This window comes from Nelumbo nucifera, chromosome 4 (assembly GCF_055504915.1).
Source record: "Nelumbo nucifera cultivar China Antique chromosome 4, China Antique-T2T, whole genome shotgun sequence".
NCBI classification, from domain to species: domain Eukaryota; kingdom Viridiplantae; phylum Streptophyta; class Magnoliopsida; order Proteales; family Nelumbonaceae; genus Nelumbo; species Nelumbo nucifera.
In genome coordinates this window covers 19433632-19455811 of record NC_142652.1, presented here as the reverse complement: position 1 = coordinate 19455811, position 22180 = coordinate 19433632, and the positions used below count along the sequence as shown (strand labels likewise).

Below are 22180 nucleotides of genomic sequence, written 5' to 3'. Positions count from 1 at the left end.
GCAACAGTCGATAAGACATTGTAAAAATACTTAACTAATTAATTAATTAATAAAAATGTTTACCTGAACACCCTTAAGAACTACATGATGATGAGCAAAAATTAACATTTTATGGGAGTTATGATCCATATTTGAATTTCCCTGAACTGCTGGTTCTGTAACAATAGGATGGAAGGAGAACCACTCACGAAACCCAGAAAGCTTTGCAGCACCAAGTTCTTGATCTGAAAGATTCCTTGAAGTTCTAAGGTAGTCATCATCATCTGAAAGAAACAAAAGAGGCCTGGAGTAAAACCATATCAATCGATTACATAGGCAACAATTGCAGCCATGATACTCCTTGTTGGTTTTTCTTGAACTGATAATAAATGGATACTTTTCTATCAGTAAATAGAACAATTTTATTAAAAAGAGGAGAGAAAACAAGAACGAGATGGATCTATGAGAAAATAAATGACAGAAAAATCCAAGAAATCCATTGCAAACATCCATATCATTAGCTGATTCAATTTTTTTTTCTGTATAAAAGAATGTTTATACTGGATAGCAAGACACAAGCTTTCCTATTGTAATGTGATAAATGCCAATTGTGAAAGGCATGCCTAATAAAGCCTGGCATCTGTCCAACTTCAATATTAATCTTTAAGTTTTCCTGTCATGTCCTTCAAAGTTCCATGAAAGTCTGGTATCCTGTGAAAAAGATAAGATCTTCTTCTGATTGAGCTGCCCATCCCTATTGGCACCAAGAAGCAAGACAACATCTTGACCCTATATTCGAGAAAAACCCGCAGGGGCCTAGAAAACATTGATTTCCTAGTGACCACCAGAATTTAATCTACACTGTTAAGATCCATCACTCATTCATGTCTCATTTGCACCTCCATTAACAAATTTATAACCAACATTCCAACACACGCATGAAATACATAAACATCAGCTAATAAGTTATGTGGCATTTCCACCCAGTCATTGTGTAGATTGTTAGACATTGTATGCCCTTATGATCCAATAATGTAACTGTTGCTGCCAAACATGGAGCCAAGGGCAACAACGTAATTTCCAGCGTCCGAGGCCGACGGGTTCAACCTGTTGAGAGAAAGATGCCAGAGGCCCCGAGAGGTATCCTAGGGGTGGAGACTCCGACGATCAAGTTAGCCGAGAGTTGTGAGGGGTCAAACCAAGCAAGAGAGGAGACTTAAAGCTTGAGTTCCACTGCGTCTTTTCCTCAACGTGGGAAACCTTTTTATAGTCGGAGTTGCCTGAGAGTAGTTGGAAGTAGGTCGCGGCAATTGGTAGTGGTTGGTGATAGGTGGTTAGGATGCGTCCGATCGACGCCACGTGTCAAGGTCCACAAAATGGCCGGAATGCATCCAGCTGACGCCATGTGTCAAAATCTACAGGTTGGCCAGGTACCCCTACATCACTTGCCCCATTCTCGAGGCTGTAGCGATCGGGGTTGGTTGGTGGGTTGCATTGAGGCCTCAACATCGGCCGAAGAGAGTATAGTACATTTGTGTTGAGGCCTCTGCTTCGGCTTAGTCATAGAGCTCTTCTTAGTGACTTGTTTGGCAACTGCTCCTTCGTTCACCCTTTGCGTCAGTGAAGGACCATCGCAGGCCGAGGGAACATGACCGTGGCCCGTGCGGGCGTAGGCTGTCTACATCCGTTGTCCGTGCCTCGCACGGGCATTGATGTCACCCGTCATATGTTTGTATGCAGGATGGCTGTTGAGGTCGACCGAATGAGGTCATGCACGAGACGGTGCGAGGGTCCAGTTTGACGTATTCTTGAGCCAGAGTCAATGGGTGAACCAGCCCTATCTCTTGACGTCGTTTCATCTCCCAAGGTCGGTGCCATGTGTAGCCCGTCAATTCGGGCTGTCAGGTCAGCATGTCCACGGCCGTTGGATCAATTGGATCTGAGTTGTACATTTTCCATTAAATAGGGAGGCTGGTTGAGCATATTCCCACCATTTGCTTGAAACCTTCTACTTGGAGCTATTAAGGACACCTCAGCTAATAACAACCAATCCTTTAAACTTTCTTTAACAAACATCTTTAGGTAAAGGATTCCTGTCCTCAACATGTCGGCCTCAAATTCTGGTTGTGACTTATAACCTTCCTGACTAGAGTACTCCTAGCAACACTCCTAGTAGTGACGGGAGTGAAAGAAGTGGCTCCGAGTGCTAAGGGAGAGAGTCGCATCTCGTGGGGTTGAGCACGATTAGCAGGGTGCCGATTCTACCAATGAGAGCACCGGTTCCATGTGGCCGATGTGGTGGATGTGGAACAGGCCGAGGAACTCACAGCCGAGGAGCAGGCCAAGGCTGAGCGCCGAGGCGTTATCCCCGCTCTTAGATAGCACTCTCGGCAAGGTGCAATGTAGCGCATTAGCCGAGAAGTACTAAATCCCAAGGGACTATAGGGTTAAAGTCCCCAACATGGGTGATAGGCCGTGGCTTGCTCCCAAAGGGGAGGTTTGTGTCCATGAGCATTACCTTCACTTCGGGCTACGGTTTCTCTTGCACCCCCTCATTCCTAAGATCCTAAACCATTACAACCTCACCTTTAGCCAGCTCGCCCCCAATGATGTTAGGACGATAGTGGCCATATTAGTGATGGCCCATCTTCGAGAGGTGACAATGACACCAAATATATTTCAATGTCTCTTCGCACTAAGGAAGCACCCTAACGAGGAGGGCTTGTTTTACTTCCAAGGCCGACGGGGAAGGGTGGTGGACAACCCGTCATCTATCCACAACTAGAAGAGAAATTCCACTTTGTTAGTTGACCCCAAGGCTGGTCCTTTCAATCTGGTTGGGGAAACCAGATGTGTCAACCAAGAGGATTAAGCCATGCAGCAACAATGAGAAGGTTATGATGACTCAGCTTCGGCTAGGTGGGACGATTCACGCAAGACCCTTGGTGAAGGAGGAGTTGGCTTTGGTGATGGTTGGCCTTAGTCCTTCCACCATCGATATGGATGCTCACGTTGTTTGCCAGTTCTGACATTGCTTATGTTTTCTTAGCGTTCTTCTAACCCGTTTGCTTCTCTTGCTCGCAAAAATGGAGAGCAACAGGAAGGCAAAATTGCTGGCAGCAGCATCGAAGAGGGTCGCCGAGAAGGGCACTGAAGGGAGCACGCCTCGGCATCCACCGGAGGGAGCCGCAAGACAAAGAGTCAAGGCCAAGGCGGCCCATAAGAAGACATAGGCACAGAAGCGCCCTTCAGAAACGGCTCGAGACCCTTAGGCCAAAAGACTTCAGCTATGCAAGCAGCGTCAACCCAAGGAGACCTCGGGTGAGTCACATCAAGCGGAGCCTCGGTCGTATGATCCCTGGGAGAACAAGCCGCTAACCGCTCGTTGGACCTTCCGACCGATGTGGAATGTCCGAGACGGGGACTCCTTGTCGTTTCCTGACGTCAAGTAGCAGCTAGCGATTAGCATGGTCCTTCTTGGGGACTGCCAATCCTGGACTCAGTATTCGATGGACTCAGTCCATTACACACTTTTGGACAAAACCGCTAAGGTATGTGTACACTTCTTCGAGTCCGTTGCGTTGCCGAAGTCTTCTTGGGGGTATGTGACTGACATTTTTCCCTTCTTATGTGCAAATGGTATCTTGCTCAGTCGGCCTTTGTGACAAGGTCGAGGCCGAGATGGTGAATAATCGGAAGCTCATTAAGGAGATAAAGTCCTCCTTGGCGTTAATGAATAGCGGTTGGAGTCGTCGACCGACCACAAAGGCAGTCAAAAAATATATGACCTCAAAGGAGCACGAGACGGATTTGACCACCTTTGCCTCCCAGGATTACTTAGAGGGCTTCAACGACTGCAAGGCCCAGGTGACGAAGTTCCTTCCTAGCTTTCACATTGGCCAATTGGATCCATTCTCCAATGAAGCTCAACAAATAGTGGACATACTAGGGACAAACGAGAACCCAACCACCAATGCCACCGCTTAGACTGGAGGGGGCCAATAAACCTTTTTTTTTTTGTTTTCTTTTGTTTGGGCCCATGTGCCGCTGACACTTGTGTATTTTTCTTCTTCTTTCTTGTAAGGGACCGACACCTCCCCCATAAGATGTCTTTTTTTGTAAAGACACTTGAGTAAATGCAACTTAAGTTTCTTGCCAAAAGATGTCCTTCCCTTCTTTTCTCTTCTTCTTTTTTATTTTGTGCTAGGGGCAGATGCCTTCCCCCGAAAAGGCATCTTTGTAAAGAAACATGTGATCCTTTAATAAAGTAATCCTTTACTTCAAAAGTGTTCTTTACTTAGTCTTTCATGAGGGCGCTTCGTATTAGAGTCCTTTAGGTCGATGCCGACACCACAAGTCGTTCCTTACTTAGTCTTGGAACTCTTTGCCTTAGCAAAAAAGAAGGAAGTTGATAGTGGTCGAGGCCGACATCATGCTCAGTGCGTTACTACGCAAGGGCTTTGTGGCCGAGGTCACGAGTTGTTGCCTTAGTGAAGAAGTGGCATTTACTTAGTGTGTCGTTCGTCGTGTATTTTATTAAGTAATTGGCTGACATTGGCTCTTTGACCTCCAAGGACCCTCACTTCTTTAAGGATCTTTGAAGCCGAAGCCGGGGTATGACTCGCAAAGTGTCGTATGCCTTGGGGCCGACATCTGATTCGAGCGCATAACATTAAGGAAGGTCGTATGCCGCAGTCGGCCAGTCGAGGGGGGCCGCTATCTGGTCCGAGAGTATAACCTTAAGAAAGGTTGTATGCTACAATCGACCGGCTGAGGGATCCTGGCAACTGGAGGGGACGAGAACGTTTACACAAAGAAAGAGCCGAGGTGAGAGGAACTTGCACTTTTCATTTAGAGTTCTATTGATAGTACATTCGGAGATTCTTAGAGTTCCAAGTGTGAGCACCAGTCTTCCACCCATATACTCCAGCCGAAAGGTGTCGGGTCTTACTACTTGTTTAATTCTGTAGGACCCTTCCTAGTTAGGGCCAAGCTTTCCGATGCCAGACTCGGAAGTTGTAGTATCTTGCAACTCTTTGTTGGTATGCCGCAACCCTGATTTGGGCTTGTTCTCGGACAACTTCCAATAAATCAAGGTTGGTCCTTAACTCTTCATTGTTCTCGGCTTCCTGATATGCCTTGGTCTGAAGCGTTGGTTGGCCGAACTCTGCTGGGATGGCAGCTTCTATTCCATATGTCAAGTTGAAGGGGGGTTTCACCCGTGGCAAGTCGAGGGGTCATTCAGTATGCCTAGAGAATCTGTCCAAAGCCCTTTGGCTCTGTTTAATCTTTTTTTTTATGAATAAAATAATCAGATATACGTGAATTGGCTCTGTTTAATCTTGCCTTCAACCCATCTAGGACTGTCCTATTAGTGACCTTGGCTAGGCCGTTAGTTTGAGGGTAGCTGACCGAGGTGAATCACTGCCTTATCCCTAGGCTTTCACACAATTCTCTGAATTTGGCGTCGTCAAACCGTTGGTCATTTCCGGTGATGAGCATGTAGAGGATGCCAAACCGGCAGATGTTATTCTTCCAGAAGAAGCTCTAAATCGTCTTAGCCGTAATGGTTGCCAAGGCTTCGGCTTCGACCCACTTGGTGAAGTGGTCTACTGCCATGACAAGGTATCTCCTATTCCCCGTGGCTGCGGGGAAAGGTCCAAGGAGGTCCATACCCCATTTTGCAAAGGGTTAAGGGCTGCTGAAGGCCGAGAGGGTCGTTGCAAGCCGATGGAAGATGTTGAAGTGCCTTTGGCAAACTTCCGTACCAACTCAATAGCGTCCTTTTGGATGGTCAGTCAAAAGTAGCCTTGTTTGAATGCTTTCTGTGCCACGGCACTGCCCCCCAGATGATTGTCGGAGATGCCTTCGTGGATTTCTCCTAGCACATACTCGCCCTCCTCTCGACGGAGGAAACTGAGATAGGACAGGGTAAAGGATCATTTGTACAACCTGCCCTTGAGTATGGTGTATCGTGTTGGCTACCATTAGACTCTCCTTGCCTCATTCTTGTCGGATGGCAGTTGTTCATGTTGCAAGTAGGCCAGAACAAGGTTCAAAGTATCGACACATTTCGACCGATACGTATCGTGTCGGTGGCTCCCGATGTGGCTCCCGATACACCTCTATAGAGGTTGTATCAGGTCAACCACTGGTTCAGAGGGTAATCGGGCCTTAAACTGGCCCCTCTGAACCAATTTCGAAAAAAAGTAAGTGAAACATAAAAAAAAGCACCGACATAGGCCAATACGCCCTACTGGCGTATCAACCCTTGTCGATATTTAGAACCTTGGGCAAGAATGGGATCCATCCAACAAGGCTCAGCTTGGACGGGGCACACTTGCCTCTCTTTGATGCTGGGATGCGTCAAGCTCTCGATGTGCACAGTGCGGCTAATGGCCAATCCTGAATAGCTTGCAAGTTTTAATAGGGCGTCAGCTCATGTGTTCTTAGCCCATGGAGCTCATGTCAGACCTGGTGTAGAACGAAGCTAGTAATCATGCACCTTTCAATGCATAAAATCTCCACTTCTTTCCTTAACTGCCAAGCCAACCAAAGAACACCCTGGCCTTCACTAGGAAAAATACAAAAAAATTTCAAAGCCCAAACTCCAAAGCACCCTCTCACTTCTCAACAACACTGCCTTATTGTCAAATACAAACAAGAGATCATGCACCTTTCAATGCATAAAATCTCCACTTATTTCCCTAACTGCCAAGCCAACCAAAGAAAACCCTACCCTTCACTTGGAAAAATACAAAAAATTTTCAAAGCCCAAACTCCAAAGCACCCTCTCACTTCTCAACAACACTACCTTATTCTCAAATACAAACAAGAGGTCAAGACTCATCTCCTTGTAGAGTCTTCTCAACTCTCGAAATGTAGAAGGGCACCCTATAACCTCTACAGTTCCAAGCAAGAACTTCATGGTCCACCTTAATGGAAGTTCCACAATCACCAACTTAAGTCCCACCAACTTGATCATTCATTACAACGAGTGCCTCGGTATTTTGGCTATCAAATGATTCACCAATGGGATTGAATAAATGGATGATAGTTTCCATTTTTTCAATGACACAGACTCCACCACCTTTGGTTTACGCTTCACTACCTCACAATTATTCACTGATTCAACTCCTAGGCCCACAAAAGCAGCATTGGTATGACAATTACCAATAGAAGCTTCAACAGACGTAATTGTTCAAGGAATGCTCCCATGCATGCAATCCAAACTGCCAAAACTGTCTCCTTTGTAACTATCACCTCCTGATGTTGAACAACCATCGGTGCCGTTGGAAATAACCCCATCTACCATCATTGACACTGGAGAACTTCACACTACAACCTCCATATCCCCTTTTCTCTCCCAACTGACAAGCACCAGCAAGATTTTTGACGTCCCAACCCGATGTGTTCCGAACATCATGCAAATCATGCCTGAAAATACCAACAATTTCACCCGCACCCCCTTTCGATGATCTCCCAAACAGCAGCACTGGTTCTGCATGTAACCACTCACTGAAGGGGAGACTCTAGTGACCACAATGGAGTGTTGTCAAGACAATTAACACAAACTTTCCGTTTTAGAGATTGTAACAAGTCAACTTCTACTCATGCTGGCACATGACTAACCCAACACTTCTGCAAATCCAGATTAGAATTGGGGAGCACCTAACCAACTCCCACCACCACCTTCTCCCCAATACTCCTAATACAAAAATCCATAGGAAGTCCATGGATTTGAATCATAGAAATAAGCAGCCTTCATAAAATCCACCTCCTCCAAAAGCATGCCATACATCCATAGTCACAAAATTAAAAGCTTCCCAGAAACAGCCTAAGGGCCCTTGTCAAGAACCGAGCAAATGTCTACCTCATATTGAAAGAAAAAGATAAAACAACCTTCTGGTGTGTACTCCACTGTAACAGGATGTCTCAACTCTCAAGTTCCAAGAGCATGGAAAAATATTGCGAATAGCAACAGGGTTAACATGAACACAACTAAATTTGGGTTCAAGATCACATTTATTTTTGACAAGTAATTCAACCCAATCTAAATTGAGTTTTTAATACATTAAGGTGTACCAGAGACATGTATAAAATATACCACTACTTATAACTTATAAGAGATGTTAAATTCGAAGCTCCCTAGCCCTTAATGAGTGCTTCAAAATTGAGATTTAAATCCCCAATTGCATCTCAATACAATATAGCATTCTTTCTTTATGATTAAACTAAATAGAAAAAAGTCAATGAGCCGGAGATAAAAAGGTGGAATGATAAACCACAAAATCGCATAAAAAACAATAAACAATGTAACAAACATTTGAATGATATCAGATGAGAATCAGAAAATTACCTTCAGCATCTTCTTCAGAAACATCTTTTCTTTCCATACACTTCAGATCTCCATCAACCTCCCTAACAGCAGCTTTTGCTGATTTAATATCTTCACTAGTCAGTATCAATGTTATAACTTGCCTACGTTTAGGTGGTAACTGAACTAATACATGCTTCTTCAAACGCCTTATCTGTAAGCAATATGCAAGCAGGGGTCAAACCTCATCCAATAATTCTGTCAACAAAAAGAAAAACACTGGCAATCCAACTAAGTGGGCTCTATCTTTGGATACAATGGACAGAAAAAGGCAATTTGACCATCAAGAAGTACTGCATGATTCAGATGTTCCTTGGTGTACATGGGACATTTCTAATTACTTTATTTCTTTAATACAAATCTATACTTAGTCTTCAATAAAAAAGGAAAGATGTTGTATGCAGGTTTAACCAAAATGAAATAGAGAAAGAGACCAAATTCTTTTATGCAAGTGTTTCAAACCAAATTTTGAAACCAAACCAATGTGTCAAAATAATCAGGTTGGCTAAACCTATTGGCACCAACCAACTGCAACAGTTGAACTGATGATATCAGCTGTATGGTGATTGCACAAGAGACATGTTATATTATGTATTGTCTAAACAGTACAATAGCACACGGCCACCAAGGCTTAAATGGAAACCCAGCTAGAATTAGGGCATGGTTATGCTTTTCATGCCGAGGCCCAGCCTGTGGGCTGTGGCCTGGAAATCCTAAACCAACCTAAGCAACATGTAAGGTTCAGGTTTCAAAAACAGATACGAGATTCAGAAAACAGAAGAATCAAAGCTCAAAGACAGAAGACAACTAGGAGATTTTGTTAGCGTCAGGATAGTGCTTTGTTTTCTAGAAGGCTGGATGGGGTTTGTTTTGCATTTGTTTCTTGAGTTGGTATTTTCATGTTTCCTAGGATTTGGGTGATTTCTCATCACCTTTTCTGTACTTTGTTCTCTTTCTTGAATAAATTTTATATTTTATTTATCTTCAAAAAAAAGTATGCAAGGTTCAGGTTGCTCAGTGGCCCAGACCAAGCTGCAGTCCTACCTTGCCTTCATCATTTTGCTCTTTAATGAGGAATAATCCCCTACCCCCAACAACCTAAAGAACTCACAGGGTGTGAGAGAGAGGAAAACACATAATGAAAGCAATGGTGCCATGACTGGGAATACATATGCATTTTACTTTATAGAACTGACAGATTTTTCAGATTAAAATGTCCCTTCGCAGTAAGAAGAAATAAGGTTGGTTTCAGATTAATAACTGATCGATAATTGATTATTGAACCAGACAGGTTTCTGTTTGAGTTGACTTGTTGTTTGATATAACCAAAACAGTAGAACATCCTCTTTTTGGGTTTTACACTGTATTAAAAGACAGTAAAAAAGATATGCTTTTGGTAGACCTACCAGAGATCAAGACTGTAAGGTGAGGCTAGGCAACAAGGCAGTTAAAGTGCCTATGCACCCACCTAGGCAGTAATAGCGGAGAATAGCCAATAATAATGAAACTAAGGCACATTATATCATTCATTTTAGAGATAAATTGCAACATTCTGTACAACAAAATAGAGGTGTAATGTGGGCCATGCCTGGCTGGTATAGATCACATTTTCGTGCCGCTTGCACTATATGGTCCATGCCATCTTGACCCGTGCAGATTGGGGGTGGAGCTTAGCACAAGCCCGGGCCCATAGTCCACAGGCCTATTCATATTCTTTTTTTTCACTACAAAAATTCAAAAAATTATAAAAAATAATGAAAAGTTGGAAGGAAAAATTGACAAATTCAATGGTTGCAAGTTTGAAACAAAAAAAAGTCATCTTAAAATTTTATTCAAAATGAATAATCAATACCTACAATAAAAACATTAAATGATTAAATGAAATTGAAAAAAATGCTATAATAAAATGATTAAATGACATGTCGGGTCGTGCCACACACTGGCACAGCTCGCAGGCCAAAAACCCTTGGCCCAGCCCATTTTACACCTCTACAACAAAATTACTTTCTAACAAGAAAACAGCAAGGTATATGCAAGCTCAACCTGAATATGAGCCTTTCATCAATGTGGTTCAAAGCATTAGCTTCATCATTATAAAACATTAAGATAAAATCCTATAACAAATTAGTGGTCTATTATTCTATTTGCAAATTTTCTCATAGTAGCATGTGAATGAGATGCAATTTTCACTACTAGTCATAAGAATTTTTATTGACTCAGATTCCCTATAACATATCTACAAAATAGCAGATTGCCACAAGGCACCTACCATACCATTTGCCTCAATTAGACAGGTTCTAAAACACCTTATCTAGTGCCTCATGGAAAGGCAGGTGCCTAACATGCAAGCAAACAAAAGAAGAAGGTCCATAGGCAACCCCCCATGTAGCACCTGGTCACCTAGATGAGACCCTGATAACTATGACTGATGATAGCACCCTTAACCCCTAAGCTAAAAACTAGATACATGAATCATATGTATGCAAGCTGAGGATGATAAGAGTGTTGATCAAACAATACCAGAAGGCACTTTTGGTGAAAATCAAATGTATATAACACAAATGAAGGATATCAGTGACATGTATCATATGTATGCAAGCTGAGGATAAGGATGGTTGATTAGAACTATATCAGAGGGCACTTTTGGTGAAAATCAAATGCACAACACAAAATAAAGGATATCAGTGACAAATAGTTAGCTCAGCACCAAAGTAAATAGAAAGTAAGAACAAACCATGACGGATAACTTTAGCAACACATTCAATTCCTCCAAGCGAACACCCTTTGAAATATCTTGCAAGAATCAAAATAAAAAAATATATATGTTAACATTTTATCAATCATAACAAAAACCAAAATTAAAAGCAAAGCTTGCTAAAAATAGGCATCAACCATCCTTCCTTAAGGAACATACTAATGCAGTTATGAGTTATACCTAATATTTTAAAACCCAGAAGACACCAGAAAATTTAAACTGTTTAAACCATCATCTGGAGCCTAAACTGGCCCACTTGAACAGTTGAACCACCACGGCACCACCAGGTTTCCTGTAAGCCCCCTTTGCAATAATTATTTGACTTGCATGTTCCTTCTATTAACTATCTAGTGTGGAGTTGGCAAAATCTGCTCTTTCTTCTTTTATTACTTTGCGGTCTCTATTTGGTAATTGAAAGGAAGAACACTAGTTAAAAGTTTTAATCAATTTGGTCTTTGAATAGAATCGAATAACATTTTGATGGCCAAATCCTGTACTTTCCAATTGAAGAGTCAAGAATATAAAGACAAACAACCTATTCAATTACAAATGTTAATATAAGGATACCAGGCACAAGGAACTAAGATCATTTTAATTCCTATTCCATGAGTTGACAGGTCACAGAACCAAGCCTGAAAGGGGGTCCAAGGAGATTTCTGTAAACTAAGGGAGGTTAGGGGACACCAGTGCAGTTGTCATAAAATTGGGTTTAAGTGTAATTTATAGGCTCATTTGCTTTTCACGCATACAATAGCTTGAGTTGTTAAAACAATAACAATCAAATCAAATAATAATGAAATAGGGACTGAGCAAGAAAATAACAGTAAATCCAAACAATTTTCACTTTGAACGTTTTGAAGGCATGGCATACACTATAATCTTGAGCACTTTGCCATTGGCAGAGCAAACATAACTACCAGTTTATTAAACTAAGCCAACGAGCAGTATAAAAATAAGTCCAAATATATACCCTGAATCTCCTCTTTTGAGAACCTGGAACAGACTCTACTACACAGTAGTTTCTGACAAATTCATATTTGTCCTTTCCCAGCAAGCCAGGCCTAAAGAAAGGAAGCATATCAAGTATAAATATATTGAAACTGTAGCAAGCCATAAATAGAATCAGTCACTTCCATATGTTGAAACTGAGAAGAAAAATGAGAGATATGAACCTACCATAACATATTTATTTGATGAAATATGTCATATGGCCTATGATCACCTAGGACAAATGCAAAGAGAATATTAGAATGCATTCAAATTTTGACATAGATAAAAATGCAAGGATCTAAAAGAAAACTACAGTTGGAAGTTGGAACCACAACTCTCTTAATTTGAACAACCACACAAAATTAAAACACATATACGATAGGAAAAAATAATTGGGTCCTAATGAAACAAAGAGCCAACGTCAAGCACTGCCAATTTGTGTACAACCTTGACAATGAAGGTGTCCCAGAGAGTAATATTATACGTTTGCTTTTTGTTGCCACGTCAAGCACTGCTTTTATCTGTAATAACAGAAAAAGGAACATGAAGATGAAATGTTATGCAAATGAAGATACAGAAAAATTAAACAATTAATGCAGCTAAAATGAAACCTAAATGAACAAGAAAAAATTGAAGAAATATGATACAAACCAAAGGTAGACAAAAGAAACATAAAAATGTAAACTTGGCAATGGATATATATATATATATAAGTACCGATACACCTATGCCAATACACAGAGGTGTATCAATACTGTGAACCATGGGTTCAATACAATAGTTAGCAATGTTGCATTGATTAAACCCTAAGAAAATAAGAAAATAATAAAAAGAAATCAGTATATAAACACATAAAATGAATATTCTAGTTTAATAATGTCTATTTTATAATTATAATGTCAACATTTTAAAAATATAAAAGTATTTTATAACCCAGTGCACAAAACTGCTAGGCAACTGGGCGAGGCAAGCCTCCAAGGGCGCCTTGTCGCGTAGGTGCCCGCCTAGCCGTCGCCTTGACAACTATGTTCCATACATGCATATTCAAACAAAACAAAACAAAATAGTTGGACTACATTCACTAAATTCAAACTTCAAGACCTTGGAACCAGAACCAGCCTCCTAATAGCTCAGTCCAACTGAAATAGAAATTACTACAACTAGGTTTCCACGGCGGCCTCAAGCTCTTTATTTTTTTCCCAAATGCTTTACTTCAAATAGCTAATGTGATGTTAAGCATTTTGAATTCCTGATTCTACGAACTGCCTTTGTACCAAGCCCCTTGAGGCAAGCCCAAACAAGTCCATTTTAGTGTCATAAATTCTCAACCCCTACCAAAAAAATGATTTTATAATTTTAATTGCCTTTTAAAAAAAACTTTTATTAGGATGAATAAATGAACAACATCAGCAAATAGGAGTTCATGAAGGGGATTGAGAATTTTGGACCCAAACAAGTTCTGGTTCAACAAACCGCTTTTGTTTGGACTTGTTTGCTAATTAACAACCTTAACAAACATTTTGAGTTTGCTGGTTTTTTATTCCCTAGAGTTCACATTACTGGTAGAAACTTTGATATCATACGTGATTTGTATCATCTACCACTTATTTGTATATAAGTTTAAAAACATTTGTGTTTTGCAAAGATCAGTAACAATCAGAAATTTTATTAAGATTGGAAACAAAATATACAAATGTACAATAAGAAGTAGACAAACAGGAACACTATAACCCACCAAACCATACATTAGGCTCCCCTTGGAACTTCCCCCCCAAAGCAGCTCTACTCCATGTAGCCCTTGTCTAGCCCGCAATTGTTCAACGGTTCAACCACCATAAATGATGGCAGAGGGGACTCAATCAATACCCCTTGGGTCCTAATGATTTGGGCCCCGTTTGGTGCATCTTTCCGCACAGGTTGTTGGCTGTTTAGAAGCCCGGCAGCCTGCGTTTTGGTCTTTTCCCGTTTGGTTGGGAAAAGATCTAGCCGCCAAAAGATGATGCCCCAAAAAGACACATGAGGCCCATTTTGGGCTATTTTTGGGAAGCTCCAAATGAAGCTTTTCGACTTTTTCACACAGAAAGATGCACCGGAAGACGTGCCTTAACCAAACAGTCTTCAGGCTGCTAAGATCTTAATGCAAAAGCTCACATCATCTTTTAGCTGTCAGGCCTGCATGAAGATCTTTCAAAAAAGACTTGCCAAATGGCACCATGGTCTTTCTTCCCTGTCCTCATCCAGCTTGCTTACTTTGTTGTTAGACCAGGATTACATCAAGTTGGTGAGGTAGATCCTAGTACAAGGCAATCTATCCTAAGTACAAGCAGAAAAATATTTGATATGTTTTTCTGAACATAGTAGGACATATACACAATATTTTGGATTGCCTTCATCAAGGCAAAGCCTTTAACTTCTAGATCTAGAATGCCACAAGAACAAGATGCTTTTTGTTTTTATTGGAATCTTGAACCTATCAAATGATCTCTTCCCAATAGGAAACAGATGAAACAATCACAACAAATTTACACAGGTTAAGAATTGTTTAAGACCACCTTTCAGAAAGGATTGTTCTCCTCTTTAACAGAAAAAATAAGAAGAAGAACTACAACCAACAGTGTCAACTTAAATACAAAGAGCTGGCTGTTGTTTCTTCATCACAATAGATAGCAGGTGCATACAATACCTCTAATGGCTCTGACTTTTTTATTGTACATCGGATGTGGTGAGATTCATCAACAATCAAAACAGCCCAGTCTCGATCTAGCATGCTCTTATGTAAATGATGAAGCATGGTGTATGAAATAACCACAACTCTTGGAAATTTTGCCAAGCGGACAGGATTATCTTGATGACCAAAAACTGGAAACAATTAATGGAACAAAAGACTTCAGAATGGTATATGAAGAAAATGAAGAAATCATTCTTAAAGAACAATAGAAAATCAACATATGTCCACATTTATCACATATGTGTGTTTGCATGTATTTGTGCAAATCCATGTGTGTAGGAAGTCTTCTTGCAAGTCATTTGAGTAATGGGAATCCTACTTTTTCATTCTGATATTTTCTTGTTGAGATTGATCAGTGTAGGAAGTCTTCTTGCTTTGTTTCTGGTGAGCTGATTGATGGAAGTCTTCTTGCTTTGTTTCTTGAAGATAGTTGGAGCCAGACCTTGGACCATAACAACAACCGCTATGGCAATGATTGAAGTAGATATCTGAAAAGTTGGTAAGCTGCAGGAAAGAAGGAGGGTGTTGGGGGCAAGCTTAGTTGGGAGATCTGTCGGAATAGACTTGGATGTGGAGAAAGTGGAAGCTGGGTGGTGATTGAATGGGGAAGGGACAATGTTTTGGGCGTAAGAAGGTTAAATGGGGGGTTTATTCCCTTTCATGTTACAAAGCAAAGACACGAAGAGGATCCTGGAAGCAAAGCCTTCTAAGGAAAGGGAGTTCGACCAGAGATCAGATCGGTCATTCCCGGCAGCAGGAGCGCTGTCCTCATAGAGAAGAGGAAGAGCAGTTTGGATTGATGTGGTTGGTATTCCGTTACATGCATGGAGCATTCTCACCTTTGAAGAGTTAGGGAACCGATGTGGGAGATTCTTAAAGTTTGATGACAAGAATAGGACGTGGGAGAGGTTGGATATGGCACAAATCCTGGTGGAGGTGGAGGAGCTCTCAAAATTCCCAAGTTACATCGATTTACAATTCATTAGTGATGTCTAAGATTTGAGGATATTGGTGGAGGGAGAGGACTTTACTTTTCTACGTTTATCTCGGGATGGTTATTCCTCTGTCCCAGTGACAAAGTCAACAAGGGAAGAACATGGACACGATTTCCAGGGGTTAGGTGCAGAAGAAAGGGAGGTGTTATGGCGGGGGAGGGAGGAAAGAGGTAATGAGGTGGGAAGTCCAAAGGGCAAAAGTGGAATTTCAAAAGAAATTTGTGGGTGAGGCCCAAGAGTTTTCAGGCGTTTGAGACTAGGTATAACAAGAGAGGAAGGGGTACAATTGGAAAAAAAAGTTTCAAAGGTGAGGGGGCTAGGCCGCTAGGGAGAACGAAGAAAGGAAAGGAGGGGGAAGAGTGGGTGTGGGAGGTAACTAGGTACGAGCAACATTCGGCGGAGACTAGGAGAAAATTCTAAGGGGTTGTCGTCGTCGGTGTCAACCAGCAGGAACTCCCCAACAGTCCGGTAGACCAGGAGATTTTCGAAAGCTTTGGCTCGCCTCAAGGAGAGGTTGCGGCAAGAGAAGGGACTTCAAGGGCATCTCAAGGCATCCAAGGACAGCATGACATAAAAATGACTACTCAAGCTCCACAATTTCCAAAGCTGAGACAAACGGAAAGGAACATCAATAATGTGGAGGCTGGAGAGAGGAGAGTTCTCGACAAAATACAATCAGCGGAGGCCGACAAAGGTGAAGAGGTAGGTGTGTCTAATCCTCCCCCTCCAATCTCTCCACCCTATGTTTCTTCAACCTTCACAAGAGGAGCAGAGGAAGTTTGTAAGGAGGTGACTGGGTTGGGAAAATCGAAAGGAAGTGGGGGGAAAAGGCAGCTGGAGGAATGGGAGGTGGTGATTTGCTCTCAAAACAGGGTCAATGACAAAAGCAGTAGGTTGTTAGGGTTTTTCTCTAGAGAAGTAGAAGTTGGGCAAGGTGGGTCGATAAAGGGTGAGAGTACAGAGGGAGGAGGAGGGGAATCAGGGGGGATCTCCAAAGAAGGGAGTCTAAGGCTAGGGAAGAAGTCAGAGGTGGAGTTAAAAGATTTGGTGGACAGGGAGGTTAAAATCAGCAAGTCGTTGGGTCTACATTTTTGGAGAGGGGAAAGTTTCGCAAGGATTGCCTTCAAACGTTTTGAAAGAAGCAAAACAGAAAAGAAATTTCAGGAGGGTGGGAGAGGAGGGGGGGCATAAGGGATTTAAGGGTGGAAATGTGGGAGGCAAAGAGTGGAAGGTAGAAATTAAGTTGCTGCGTTGGAATTTCCAATGCCTAAAGGAGGAGAGAAAGAGATCAGTGGTCAGGAATTTCATTAGGAAATATAATCCAGAGGTAGTTTTACTACAAGAGACTAAGTTAGAAGTTTTTGATTTAAGGATGAAGGATGAGATTTGGGGAAGGGGCAATGGTGAGTGGGTGGCATTGAATGTTGTAAGGCAACCAGGGAGTCTGGTAATCTTATGGGACCCAGATGCTTTTAGGAAGGCAAGGGAACAAGTTGGGACCTTTTTGGTGTCAGTTTGCTTACAAGAAGTAAATGGAAATTGGATTTGAGGCCTGACAAACGTGTATGGACCTAATGAAGAGGGGGAGAGGTTGGAGATGTGGGAGGAACTGAAAAGTCTGAGAGAGAGGTGAGAGGGCCCATGGTGCTTGGGGGGAGATTTTAATATAGTCGAGACGAGTGAAATGACAGGGGGAGAGAGAGAAGAGTGGGTGTGGGTATGAGAAGATTTGAAGATTTTATCAGAAGACATGAGCTTATTGATCCACCATTAAATGGCGGAAGATTTACATGGTCAAATGTTTAGTGCCCAACAATACTTAGAAGATTGGACAGGTTCCTGTTCTCTAGGGATTGGATAGAGAACATGGGGGAAATGGTTCAAGAGCCTCTAACATTGTGTTTATCTGATCACAAACCAATACTATTAAGGAATTTTGTACAAATTTCAGGTCTCAAACCTTTTCGGTTTGAAAATGTTCTGCTATATCAACGAAACTTTGTGGAGTGGGTTGAGGAAAAATGGAGGGGTTTTCAAGCGGAGGTTAGAGGTGTTTGGGAATGAAGTAAATAAAAAGAAAGAGTTGTTGGAAAAGTTGGCCAGATTAGAGAGATCGAAGGAGGATGGAGGCTTCTCAAGGGAAGCAAAGGTGGAAAAAGAAAATCTGGGGAGTGTTGAAGATTAATTAGTTTTATGATGTTTTTCTGAGTAGATGTTTTATGTTAATTGTTAGATAGGAGGTGGGGACCACAGTAGTTATGTGAAACCAATTTTTATTATGTTTTTTGAGTGTTATATATGATGTTTTATGTTTTGCCGCCCTATAAGGGCATAGTTGCCTGTGTATTGTTCTATTTTTTTAGTATAAATAATAAGTGAAGGGGGCAGCCAAATTATTGCTCTCTTTTCTTTCAACTTCTCTTCTTCTCCTTCTCTCTTCCTTCTCTCTTCAAGAAACTATTTTCTTTCATATTTTTTAATTCAGCAGATTTCTACTTGGTATCAAAGCATCGGCTAGGGTTTCTTGAAGCATTCTCATGCAGCCCTAGATCAGCCGACTGCATGAAGTAGTAAAGGGCTGATCGATCTGCTATAGATTGCCCAGTTCTTGGAGTTTTTGGTGGGATCTAGACAACAGGACGGTGATCTACTGTTTGGCATCAAAATCAGGAAGAACTGGAGTACGGGGAAGAGTCCCAGAAAAGTTGGACTCTTTGTTATTTATCTGATCTTGGGCGCCCAGGTATTGTTAGTTTTCTTTTGATTTTTTGAAGACGGCGGTTTGGTTTCTGAAATTTTCTAGGCCTCCCGGAGTGATCGATTCACTTTTCTCTCTGTTGGGAGGCATGGGGAGGAGAGAGATTTCACTCCAGCTAGGGTTTTCTTCTTCTAGAAGGGTTGGTTTCTGTGTGTGTGGTATTAAATTATTTTTTGAAGGTCTCCAATCTATTTTTTTCTTATTGTTGAACTGTTTGAAGTAAAATGGAGAGTTGGAATACCAAGATGAAATCTACCGGTACTATGGGACTGGATGTTGGAGGTAGTAGTGATATTTTTGGGTCTAGGATCATTACTACAGTAAAACAATGATGGTACAAATTATTTGGAGTGGGCACAATCAACTAAGATGGCTATTGGTGTCCGTGGAAAATTAGGGTATCTCACTAGGGAGGAGAAGAAACCTGATACAGACTCTTCCCGATGGGTGCAAGAGAATTACATGGTAATGTCTTGGCTGTGTAATTCTATGTTACCTCACATTGCAAAAAAATTCCTATGGGCTAATACTGCTAAGGAGATTTGGAATGGAGTGACTGAAACCTACTCTCAAAAGCAAAATGAAGCCAGAGCCTATTAGTTAAGAAATCAGGTGATAAGTATGAAGTCCATGCTAAAAACCCTATGGCAGGAAATAGATCACTTAGAAACTGTGGTACGGGAAAGTGTAAATGATGCAACAACTTATCACAAACTGGTAGAGAGGAATAGGGTTTTTGAGTTCTTGGCAGGGTTGAACCCTGAATTTGACATTGCTGACATTGCTAGGCAGCATATTCTTTCTAGGGAGGGTGTGACACTCTCTCAAGCCTATGCTTTTGTCTCTGGAGAGGAGAGTAGAAGGAATGTAACGCTAAGACAGCCTGGGATTGACCAGTCGGCTATGGTTGGTACAACAAAACCTAAGCCGAATGGAGACAGGGGGAGTAGTGAGACTAGAAGGGAAGATAAAAAGGACTTGGTGTGTGATTATTGCAAAAAGCCTAAGCATACTAGGGACACTTGTTGGAGGCTTCATCCAAATCTTATGCCTACTCGAATAAGAAACAAGAAGGGAAATGCAAATGTAGCCACTACAGGAGACTCTTCAGCCCCTCTCTCCCAAACTGATTGGGAATCCATTGCAGTAGCAGTAGTGAAAACAGAATTGGAGAGGTTTGAACAGCTTATGAGTAAGAAAGATTCACCCAGCTCTAGCCTTCCAGATGGACAGCAGAATGCAGGAGCCAACTACACCACTTCCTTTGCACATACAGGTAGTTCATATGCAACTGCGAATCTTGCATCCACTTCAGGTAAGGAGGGACCTCCCTGGATTAGACTCAGAAGCATCTGAGCATATGACTAATGCCCTACCATTTTCAGTTCCTATCAGTTGTGCTCTGGTAGAGACAGAGTCTCTACAGCAGATGGTTCACATATGCCCATTGCTGGGAAGGGGACAGTTAGAGTGACCAATGATATAACTTTGTCCTCTGTTTTACATGTCCCTAGACTTCATACCAACCTACTATCTAATAGTTCTTTGACAAAAAATTTGAATTGTTCTGTGACCTTTCTTCTTGGTAATTGTGTTTTGCAGGACCTGGAGTCAAAGAAGATGATTGGGAGTCGTCGTGAGGTGAATGGAGTCTACCTTCTGGATGAGATTCCGAGACATCAGGGCCATCATGTTAGCAGCAGCAGTAGTAGTGGGTCAGAGTCGGTAAACCAGATTATGCTTTGGCACAATCGCTTGGGACATCTTTCTTTTAATTCTTTGAAATGTCTTTTCCCAAAGTTGTTTGAGTCTATTCAATTATCTACTTTGGAGTGTGAGAGTTGTCAGTTAGGAAAGCATTGTAGACAGTCTTTTAAACCAAGTAATAAAAGAAGTACTTTTGCTTTTAACATTGTTCACACTGATGTATGGGGGCCATATCAAATCCCTTCCATGGGAGGATTCCGTTACTTTCTCTTGTTTGTGGATGATTATACACGATATTCTTGGATATAATTGATGTGATCATGTGATGAGGTTCCTAACTTAGTACGACAATTCCACCAGATGGTTCTCACACAATTTGGAGTGAGAACTAAAGCTTTTAAATCAGATAATGCCAGAGAGTACTTTGAGAAGGACCTAACCACATATCTCTTAGAACATGGTGTAGTTCATCAGAGCAGTTGTGCATATACACCACAACAGAATGGAATTGCTGAGAGGAAAAACAGACACATTGTGGAGGTGGCAAGGAGTCTTATAGTGTGTGCTTCAGTTCCTATGCAGTTCTGGGGAGATGCAGTTCTTACAGCCATACATGTGATTAACCGTGTTCCTTCACGGACTTTGGGGTTTAAGGTGCCATTTAGCCTTCTTTTTTCAGATGGAGAGATATTTCATATATCTCTGAGAGTTTTTGGCTGTGTTTCTTTTGTTCACAATCTTGGCCCTCATCGCAAGAAATTGGATCATAAGGCCAACAAATGTGTATGCCCAGAACCAAAAGGGGTATTGCTGTTATGACCCAGTGTCGAGGAGCAGATTTGTCACTATGGATGTTACCTTTTTTGAATCCACATTCTTCTTCTCGGGTGGTTCTCCTCAGGGGGAGAGTTTTGGGGAGGAGAACTCACAATCTGTTCCTCTGCCTGTTTCTGTGGTGCCTCCATCAGTTCAGCCACCACCTGCACCATCAGTTCAGCCAGCATCTACACCTCCAGTTTCATTACCTGAGCCACTACGGGCAACCTCACAGCAATATCAGTGTCGGAAGATGATAGTTGTCTCCACACATCCTCGACCCACACCACTCTCTGTCAGTCCATCTGAAACTCCAGATTCAGCAGATACAGTTCCAGGTATTCCGCTTGAGCCTGTTATGTTTTCTGATGATAATGTTTCTATCCCTAACACCATTGTTGCAACTGATCCCACTAACCTTGATCTTCTCATTGCACTTTGTAAGGGGAAGAGAAAGTGTACAGCCCACTGCATTTCACACCATCTTTCCTACAGTGCCTTATCACCCTCCTACCGTGTTTTTCTTGCTTCCCTGGATTCTGTGTCTATACCCAAGAATGTTACTAGGCTCTCTCCAAACCTGAGTGGTAAACAGTCATACAAGATGAAATGGATGCTTTGGTCAAAAACCAAACTTGGGAAATAGTTGATCTCCCCCCAGACAACGGGACAGTCGGATGTCAATGGGTATTCATTGTGCAGTATAAGGCCGATGGAAAGATAGAGAGGTACAAGGAAAGGTTGGTAGCAAAAGGGTATACTCATTATCTGGAAACCTTTGAACCAGTAGCTAAGATGAGTTCAGTTCGTATTCTTTTATCTCTAGCAGCCACCTATTCATGGCCCTTGTTCCAGCTTGATGTCAAAAATGCTTTCCTCAATGGTGACTTACAGGAGGAGGTATATATGGACATTCCAGCAGGTTTTTATGAAAATCTTGGTAAAGGAAAGGTGTGCAGACTCAGAAAATCTCTGTATGAACTGAAACAGTCACCTAGGGCTTGGTTTGACAGGTTCAAAGGGGCACTCATCCGTTTTGGATACACACAGACACAGTCTGATCACACCCTCTTTG

General features: G+C 41.9%; 1 protein-coding gene across 5 annotated transcripts in view; it reads right to left on the bottom strand.

The window, feature by feature from the left end:
• Nucleotides 1–22180, bottom strand: part of LOC104598008 (SNF2 domain-containing protein / helicase domain-containing protein / HNH endonuclease domain-containing protein) — a 53813-nt gene that overhangs the window by 13620 nt on the left and 18013 nt on the right. For 3 of the 5 annotated variants that reach the window (XM_010259857.3, XM_010259858.3, XM_010259861.3), the window contains 7 exons: nucleotides 14785–14960; nucleotides 12549–12622; nucleotides 12288–12323; nucleotides 12082–12172; nucleotides 11091–11138; nucleotides 8339–8510; nucleotides 64–263 (listed from right to left, as the gene is read on the bottom strand). In XM_010259857.3, the coding sequence (XP_010258159.1) occupies nucleotides 64–263; nucleotides 8339–8510; nucleotides 11091–11138; nucleotides 12082–12172; nucleotides 12288–12323; nucleotides 12549–12622; nucleotides 14785–14960 (797 nt within the window). Of the gene's footprint in view, nucleotides 1–63; nucleotides 284–8338; nucleotides 8511–11090; nucleotides 11139–12081; nucleotides 12173–12287; nucleotides 12324–12548; nucleotides 12623–14784; nucleotides 14961–22180 lie in introns of all 5 variants that reach the window. The other 2 variants (XM_088886312.1, XM_010259860.3) reach the window with 2 other exon arrangements.